The sequence below is a fragment of the Pteropus alecto genome, unplaced genomic scaffold, assembly GCF_000325575.1.
Source record: "Pteropus alecto unplaced genomic scaffold, ASM32557v1 scaffold563, whole genome shotgun sequence".
Taxonomy (NCBI): Eukaryota; Metazoa; Chordata; class Mammalia; order Chiroptera; family Pteropodidae; genus Pteropus; species Pteropus alecto.
Genome location: NW_006433385.1, coordinates 305,309 through 314,775, shown reverse-complemented (window position 1 = coordinate 314,775; position 9,467 = coordinate 305,309). Strand labels below are relative to the sequence as shown.

The 9,467-nt window shown below is 52.6% G+C and overlaps 1 protein-coding gene across 1 annotated transcript in view; it reads left to right on the top strand.

Moving 5' to 3' along the window:
* ADIPOR1 (adiponectin receptor 1) overlaps positions 1-5,813 on the top strand; it is a 12,698-nt gene extending 6,885 nt beyond the window's left edge. The window contains exons 3-8 of the mRNA XM_015586564.2: positions 1-66; positions 1,449-1,620; positions 2,040-2,226; positions 3,167-3,354; positions 4,506-4,699; positions 4,960-5,813. Of these exons, the coding sequence (XP_015442050.1) occupies positions 1-66; positions 1,449-1,620; positions 2,040-2,226; positions 3,167-3,354; positions 4,506-4,699; positions 4,960-5,088 (936 nt within the window). The 3' untranslated portion in view covers positions 5,089-5,813. The remainder of the gene's footprint in view (positions 67-1,448; positions 1,621-2,039; positions 2,227-3,166; positions 3,355-4,505; positions 4,700-4,959) is intronic.
* Positions 5,814-9,467: the final 3,654 nt, after the last annotated feature.

Genomic DNA, 9,467 nt, shown 5'->3' with positions numbered 1-9,467 from the left:
CGGGTCCTGACACTTCCCCTGCAAGCCCACCATGCCATGGAGAAGATGGAGGAGTTCGTGTACAAGGTGCAGCCAGGGAGCCTCCGTCCCGGGGTGGGCGGGGCGGCGGGCTTCGGGGCGCCCCCGCGGCCAGCGGGCACCGGGCGGAGCAGCCTCGCACCTGTGCGCACGCGTGGGGCGTGTTTCTGCTTGAGTGAGTCCGGGGGAAGCCAGCTAAGTTCTTCCTGACTAATGTGCTAGGCGTCGCTCAAAATATATTCTAAACCAGGAGTTCTTAAATTGTTTGCTATCGATCCCTTTGACGATCATTAGAACGTTGAAATGTGATCTCATAATACGAGCTCCTTTATTAATAAATTAAACATGCATTAATGACAAGCTATAACATATTTTATTAAAATTTGTAAGTTCTAAGTAGTGATGAGTACAAACTATTTCAGTATCTGCAAAACTAATGTATGAAAATATCTGTGATTTCTCTTAGGGACAGAGTCACAAGTTCTAATACTATGGTTTGTTGCTCACATGTGTAATTGAGGGAAATGTTAAATTTTAGTTAAAGGCGAGCGAACATGCAGATAATTTTTTTTCCATCCGAATTTCCATCTACTCCCCGGATTCTGTCACTGTCCATGTACCCCCTAGGGTAAGAACCCCTGCTCTAAAAGCACAGTACGACCCAGTAAGAATTTAGAATCTAATGGGAAGGGGTTTAGAGCAGGGGGCAGCCAAAATCTCCTGGAAGAGAGGGGCAAAGTGGGGCTAAAATGTATGATTTTAAAAAGCCGCATATACAATTTCTATTTCTTTTCCTTTACTGTATTTACTGAATTTTGAAATTTCAAGGAGGTCCTACCGTATTTTCATTAAATACTTTCGCTGAAGTATATTCAGATAAACTGACACAAGGACAAAGGATTTAAGAAAAGTGCTGAGGATACGGATCGGCGCCGTGACAGGCTCATCCGTGCTCTGTCTTGGCTCTGCCCAGGGCCAGGCTGGTCTCCACGTGACCTGAGCCATCCACAGCGTGGCCGATGCTCTCCCAGTGTGACCCTTGCCAGGCCTCTTCCTTGGGAAGGCTCGCGTTATTGAGGGCCCTGCTAGCAGAGAATGCATGTGTAGCTGGCTGTCGGACCACACAGAGTGAGGGCCACCAGCACCTGCACAGTCGAGAACCCGTTGGTAACTTTGGACTCCCCAGAAGTGTCAGTCACCCCGTGGTATCTGCGGGGGCTTAGTCCCAGGGCCCCCACAGGGTGTTCGGGCCCCTTGCCTGGAGTGGTGTAGGTCAGTGCGTGCAGTCGGCCCCTGCATCTGGGGTCGGCGGAATCCGTGGCTGTGACACCTGTGAATATGAAGGGCCAACTGCACGTTTACTGCACAAAATCTGTGTGTAAGTGGACGTGCAGTTCACAGCATGTGTTCAAGGGTCGCCTGTGCTCTAGGTCTGGGAAGGGCGCTGGAGGGTCATCCCATACGACGTGCTCCCGGACTGGCTGAAGGACAACGACTACCTGCTGCACGGCCACCGGCCACCCATGCCGTCCTTCCGAGCTTGCTTCAAGAGCATCTTCCGCATCCACACAGAGACTGGCAACATCTGGACCCATCTGCTCGGTGAGCGACACGGAGGGAAGTGCCGTCCCCTTGCCCGCTGCGGGGCCAGGGGTCGGACAGCCTTTGTCCCGGGAGGAAGAGGGACAAGTCGTCCTGATGGAGTGGTCGCTGGCCTCGTGTGAGCTTGGTTGACTCTTGGCACTGATCTTTAAGACCATGGGCGGCGGGGGGGCGGGGCGGACACCGGAGGAGCGGGACCGACACCGGAGAAGCGGGACCTGCGTGGCGACACTTCTTTTTCGTAAATTCCCACAGCAAAATGCCAGCATTTTGAAACGGTCTCATTTGGGTCTGTGCGACAGGTGCCATTTTCCCTGGAGTGCAGGCCACGGTCCCCACAGCTGGGCCCTGCGGTTTTAGTGCGGCTCTGGCGCCATCCGCGTCACCACGCGCTCCCTGTCCCCTCTTGGTCCCTCCAGGTTTCGTGCTGTTTCTCTTTCTGGGGATCTTGACCATGCTGAGGCCGAACATGTACTTCATGGCCCCGCTGCAGGAGAAGGTGGTCTTCGGGATGTTCTTCCTGGGAGCGGTGCTGTGCCTCAGCTTCTCCTGGCTCTTCCACACCGTCTACTGTCACTCGGAGAAAGTCTCGCGGACCTTTTCCAAGTGAGATGGGAGGACGTCAGTAGGGCAGATGCGCGCGGTGCTGTCTCATCTCGTGCCCCCCGTGCTACTGAGCACTGGGGCCCCAGTGACTCCTCGTGCTGCCGCGCCGTGGCGGAGGACAGGCTCTCGATCTCGTGGGTGCCGTGGGGCGATGGAGCTTTTCCCTTAAACCCCTCACAGAAAATTCCCGGAGCCCAGCTGTGGGGTGTGTTTCTGCTCCATGTGGAACTCGGAAGTGTCCACGGGCTGCTTTCCAAGGCCACGTCCCCTTGCCATCTTACCTTCTTGTCGGCCTAAGCCAGGCAGGGCGTGTCGTGTGCTCCGCTGGGTCCCGCCGGGTCGTACTTATCTCGGCCACCCACGCCTCGCTGGGGCCACAGAGGTCCTTCATCTAGGGCTTTCCATCGCCCCCAGCTCCAAGCTGGGAGTGCCATCTGCGTGCTTGTTTTGTTGTGATTGTTGGTGTTGGTGGTGCTGGCGGATGACTTTGTTTTTCCAGTAACACCAGTAACAGGGACACGTTTTTATCGGTTAAAAAGTCAGAACAGAACCGTGCCCCTTAAAAATACTCCCAGCTGAAAAGTTCGCTATTTAGAACGTGGCCTTCCAGAGCCCTCCTGAGTGTAAGCAGGTGCCGCGGGCTTACGACAGCTCCCGAGTTAAGTGCCCGCTGGGGATGTGGCCCTTCACCTCCGAGGGAGGGAGAGGAAGTCCCGTGAGTGGGGATCTTAGAACCATTTCCACTGCACGCTAGAAGTGCCTGCCCTTGTGGAGTTTCGACCCGGGATGTAGGCTGTATGTAAGGCATGTGGGAAGCAGGGGGCACTGGGGATGGTCACAACTGGCAGTAGGTGAAGAACAGAAAGAAGCAGTTAATCGAGCGTAAGACTTCCTCACTTCTCCCACCCTTCCACGTGCCCGTTCCCATGGTCTCTTCCAGGCTGGACTATTCGGGGATCGCTCTGCTGATCATGGGGAGCTTTGTGCCCTGGCTCTACTATTCCTTCTACTGCTCCCCGCAGCCCCGGCTCATCTACCTCTCCATCGTCTGTGTCCTGGGCATTTCCGCCATCATTGTGGCACAGTGGGACCGGTTTGCCACCCCCAAACACCGGCAGACGAGAGCAGGTGGGTAGGGGGACAGTGTAACCTTACAGGTATTTGGACCTCGAGCCTGATAGGCTGGACCCCAGGCCCTCAGGTTTCAGTTGGCGGACCCCACCCAGGCCCTGGTTCGTGTTTAGCGCATTCGGAACAGCGTGGATTTTCAGAGCTCACTCCCCCTGAAGTGTCGTACTATCTCAGTAGAACCCTGATAGGACTCAGATACCAAGCTGGCCAGTTAGCGGCAACAGAGAGATGACCCCTCTTCCGTTTGGGTTGAGAAAGTCAGGAACGTACACAGCACAGCCATTGTAGTGCCTTGAGCTCTAAGCACGCGAAGCAGGGCTGAAAGCGGAGTGCCTGGGCTGTGTTGCTGCGGCCCACGTCGCCGACGGCAGTAAAGCAGCACCCCCATCTCACAGGGCACAGGCCTCGAGCAGCGTTCACGCAGGCGCTGGCGGAGCCTGCACCGAGATGCGCGGACATCCTGAGGCTCTCGCCTGAAGCTTTGTCACTTGCAGTGACACAGCAGTTACCTCTTTAGACTTTTCAGTGTCTGGCATGTGTTACCCTCCAGATAAAGGGACGGACTCCTCCTGGAGCACTGGGCACGGGCCAGGCACTGTGCTCTCACAGGGTGTCTGTGAAAATGGAGAAGGCGGACCCTGCCTTCCGGGCGTGTGGCGTGCAGTGGCATTGAGACGGGTGCCCGTTCTTTCCTTCCTCTGCCCTTACGTGTGTGTCCCAGAGCCACGGACAGCTTCTGAGCTGGCGTGTCTGCCTGCTCGGGGTCAGAGTCCTGGTGACCTCAGGCTTTTATGATCTGAACGGGAAAACCATCCTGCTCCTCCCTGGCTCGCAAACCACCTAAAGCCTTGCCATCTAGCTTCTGTACCCAGGTCGGCCATCAGAGGCTTTTGACTTCGTGTGCACCTGTGCTTCCTAACAAGCGAGGCGTGAGGCCTGTTTGCTCTCGGCGCCCCTCGAGGGCGGCGCTGCCTCAGCTCTCGCCGGGCCTTCCCGGCCGGATGCCTGAGGCGCGTGTGCCGGCCGTGGCCGTGCTCCGTCCCGGAGCCGAGTTCCCTGGCCTGAAAGTAGCGCTCGTGGTGGACATTTGGCTCCAGAGTGGGGCAGTGGCTGCCTCCTCCTTGACGGCCCTGCATCTGCCCCGACAGGCGTGTTTCTGGGCCTGGGCTTGAGTGGCGTGGTGCCCACCATGCACTTCACCATCGCCGAGGGCTTCGTCAAGGCCACCACGGTGGGCCAGATGGGCTGGTTCTTCCTCATGGCTGTGATGTACATCACCGGAGCCGGTCTGTACGCCGCTCGAATCCCCGAGCGCTTCTTCCCTGGAAAGTTCGACATATGGGTAAGGAGACCGCCCCGCGAGACCTCGGGGCCGGGCCGGCCTGGGGTTTGGGGCGCAGACGTGTGCGTGGGGGGGCGGCGGGTGACCAATAGCAACATTTTGGTACATTGCTGACAGGACTTTTAAAAAGTTTTCTACCGTAAAGATACCATTTTGAGGTGATAAAAATTTTTACGGAGGGACCGGAAGAGGCGCGCGCCGCTCCTCGCGCCCACCCCTCCTGGCCGTGTCCTGAGGGCTCTGCTCTTGTCCTTCCGCAGTTTCAGTCTCATCAGATTTTCCACGTCCTGGTGGTGGCAGCAGCCTTCGTCCACTTCTACGGGGTCTCCAACCTTCAGGAATTCCGCTACGGCCTCGAAGGTGGCTGCACCGACGACTCCCTTCTCTGAGCCTGGCCACCTGACGGGCGAGGGACCTCCCAAGTGCTTTTAAGAATAACTTCTTTGCTGCAGTGAGAGGGAGAGTCTGAGTTGTCTGTTTGCAGGAGAAACTCTTAGGGATTCGGTCCAGCGAGCTCCAGCCTGCTGCCCCCTGGCAACAAGCCTTCCATTTCCTGGCGGAGGAGGGCGGGTGGTTGACTCAGCTGTGCCCCTCCTTGCAGCCCCCTCCTCAGCAAGGCGACTGCGTCCCCTCACAGAGTACTTCGAAGCTCACGTTGAGATTTTATCCTCCTCCAACCATTTTGGGAAAAAAAACGATGGACTGGGACTCTTCGGAAATTCTGTTTCTGGAAGGAAATGTCCCTCCCTGACCCCCGTCCTTACTTTGTAACCTGGCTTATAACAGGCCATCCGTTTTTGTAGCACACTTTTCAAAAAGAAAAAAAAAAAAACCCGGTCCCATCCTTCTAGAGCCTGGGCCTGCTCACACAGCAGGAAGAGTAGGGTCGCCAACTTCGATGTAGCCCCGCGAATCATGGCAGTGTGTCCAGGCTCCGGATAACTTGAGTTTTAATTTTTTTTCTTGGCAGAGTAATGTAAAATTAAAATGGGGAAAGATATTTAATATTTAATACTAAGCTTTAAAAAGAAACCTGCTATCATTGCTATGTATCTTGATGCAAAGACTATGATGATAATAAAAGAAAGTACAGAAGACAGTTAGCGTTCAGAGATGTAACACGTGTGGTCTCAGCTGTTTGCACATAGCTCCAAAGGATGAAAACCGGGAAAGTGAGACCGGATTCTGCCGAGGTACAAATCTGAATCACAGCCATCGATGGGCTGACGTGCAGGCCCTTGAGCGAGCCACGCTGAAGCCCTGACATCTGCTCCTCGGTACAGCCTTGTATTTCTCTACTTATTGCACAGAATTTTGTTAGAGAAATTAGTATGCCGTAGTGCAATCTAACAATTAGAAGACTCTCAAGGCGTTGGGCTACATCCCTTGTGAATATCAGAGGTCTGCTGCGTGTTACTTTGGAGTTTCTTTTCAAACGCCTTGCTCGGGGCATCTCGTCAGGAGGTTACTGCATGCCTTTCTGTGCCTTCACTAGTCGTGCTCAACCTGGGATGAGTTCTGGTGAGTGGGGGGCGAATGGCCCGCAGGCGTCACCTCCCAGCTGACATAGGCAGTGAGAGGGAAGTCCTCCCAAGGGACAGAATGGTTCACTTCAAGGTTAAGTTTGTACAACTGGGAGAATAAATCCTTTTTAAAAAGCCAGTGAGGCTGACAAACACATTACTCAACCTCAAGTGGTAATCAAGGAAATGTAAATTAAAACCAAAATAAGTCATTTTACTCTTACCAGAGTGGCACAAGTTGCAGTCCTCAAACTGTGTTGGCGCAGATCTGGAGCACGGTAGGTGCTGCTGCTGGGACTGTATGTGGCTCGTGGGACCAGTGTGCATGCACACGCTTGGAGGATGTCACACGCTGGAACATTGGAATGTTTCATGAAGCAACACCTTACAATGAGGTGTGCCTGAAGTCCGTCCTAGGTCCCTTCATTTAAAAAATGCTGGTTATGACCGACCAAATGGTCTCATAATTCATTACCCACACTTTGAAAAACACTACCCTTGAGAAACAGCTTGTGTCAAAAGGTTCATGGCAGCTGTGTGTAGTAGCAACATACGGCAAACAAGCCAAATGTCCGAAACTTGAATGGAAAAGCAAATCTTGGTTTATTCATATAATGAAACATTGTTTAGTAGTGAAAAATAGTTGAACCTCAAAATTAGGGGGAAGGAGGGAAGCAACTGATTATACATCTGGTCGGATTGCATTTATGAAAAGTTTTTCAGACATAAATCTGGTAAATTTCAAAGGAAATGTTAATACAGAAAACTGGTCACCTCTGAAGAGGTGAGAACAGCGGGGGAGGAGAGGGACACAGGTCATTTCCCAAGTGTAGCTTCTGTTTAACTGGGTGGTGAGTACCTGGATGTTCCTGAAACCACGATTTTTTTTTTTATTTTTTATTTTTTTGCATATGTGTTAAGTATATTTAACAAAGTTTTTAAGTTTAAAAAACAACTTGCGCTGATAGAAGTCACAAACGGGTGACCTGCAGGCTGCAAACATTCACACAAACATTCACAAACATGGTTTGTCTGGCCTGCACAGTGGAAACTATCAACTGCGGCTAAGTGACAGCTGTGTCCTTCGTGGGGGATGTGTGCTCCCTAGGTCACCGTGCTCAGTGCCAAGCCCCTGGAGGCATCTGAGTTTGCAACCACTTGTATCCCATCTGATCCAACTCCATCCATTTCCTACATGAGGAGATACGGAGACCAGCAGCCACTGGTGCAATCTAGTGTGTGTGCTCATTTTTCGGTAGACAGGACCAGGGAGAGGATCCGAGAGAACATTTATTGAGCATAACACTTTGTACTTTCCATATGTCATATCTTTTTATCCTTAAACCTGTGAAATAGGTAGCATTATCCCATTCCACATAGGAAAAAGAGTTGCAAAAGGCTAAGACTTTTCCCTGAGATCACAGATAAGATTGGAGCCAGTTCAGCAAAGTCCTCTGGGAGACGTCCCTGACCCAAAGTCACCTGACAAAGGAGGCCCACCTCCCCTAGAAAAGGTGTGCTGTAGTATTTGCTGTCCTCAGTCCAGCGAGAACTAGCCCTTGGCATTACCTGGGTCTGGGTGCAAATACAATGATAAATTTCAAAACAGCCCTGCTTTGATTATATTCAGTGAGTGAGAGGTACATTCCTCCTGTCTGCTGCACTGGTGGTACAAACATGCAATTCTGCCTAGCTGGTTTAGAGATTAAACCTGTACTCTATGTGCTTGATCGAGAGTTCCAAAGCAAATTCCGTTTTCCTTTACTGACACCCTTCAGAAGCTATGAATCACCCAGGTGTCCAAACCATAAAGGCAAGGCGGTGCACAGAAGCTGACTCACCTCACCCAGACCCAGCCCTCCAGAATGGACCTAAAGAATTCAAAATAAGTTTGGGCTATAGGGTATTGGGTCAGATATCCACATAACTGGAAATAGTCTGATATGGGAAGGACAGTGTCCCCATGACTTAAAGACCCAAAACTTGCTAGGACTGTACCCCTGGAAACAGGAGGAGGAGCCTGAACTAGTTTCCTCAGTGTGGGCTTTCTAGCTGGCAGTTTCTCCATCTTCTATTCCCAGGAAAGGGGTGGGCATATTGTAAACAAAGTCTCTTTTATTAAGTTCCCTCCATCACGGGAAAGAAATTTGAGCATCCACATCCAGGAAACAAGTATTATTTTCACATTTTAAATTTACAGATTATTAATCCACATGATGAAAAGTTCCAAAGGCACAAAAAGACGGGGCGGGGGGGGGGAACCTCCCTCCCGTCCTGTCTCCCAACAGACCAGCTCCCCTAAAGGACACTAGTTACCACTTTACTGCCTATCTTTTCGAACACGTTTATACGTATACATGCAAATATGAATGTTCTTCCAGCCTTTTATACAATAGAAAACAAGACACACTGTTCACAGCTTCATGGTGTGTGCATATACTACACCCCCTAGGAGCAGGTGTTTTTCAATCTAATCTACAAACGACCTGGCACACACATCATATGTGCAAGAGTATATATATATATATATATGAAGGATATTTTTATAAAAATTTAAAGGATTTCTGCCTTCATAACTTCGGTGAACTTTTGCAAAATGCCCCCGACAGAACTTGCACCTATCTTGCACTCCCACCCCCAGTGTGTAAATACGGGGTGATTTTTAGATCAGAGGCGGTGTGAAAGGTGGGAACACTGTAAAATCAGGTTGCTAACCGCTTGGCCGCGGTCTCACCCCTAAGGAATCAGAGGCCCAGAGGAAAACGGTAAGATTAAACGCAACAGCTGGCACAGGGACGGGAACTGAGAGCGGGAACCTCATTCCCTGTGAGCCCGTCCGGGGTAAGTGTGCCCAAATCGATCAGGAGCTGAATCCCTAAAGCGAACGCTCAACACCCCGAGCTGGTGGCGTCGGCGGACGAGCAGGGGAGATGACCCCCGGGCCTTCTAAGGAGCCCTCTGCACGCCCCCTCAGTGTCCAGCTTCTGGTGACCCTCAGTTCCTTCCACTTAACCGTCCTGGGGTGCAAGCAGCAGATGAGGGTCGCCTCGGGCTGGTGGCGGGCCCCACTGTGATGCGGAGAACGCTGAGGTCGCGGTTCTCCACGGCGACGGCCTGGAAGGCACCAGAGGCTCCGCGGTCGTCGACGTGAGGGCCGCCCAGGCCCCGGCAGGTGCCGTACGGCCCGCCCTCGGTCCCGGGGCCGAGGCCCGGGAGTCCTCCGTCCGCGGGGCCTCGGGCGGCAG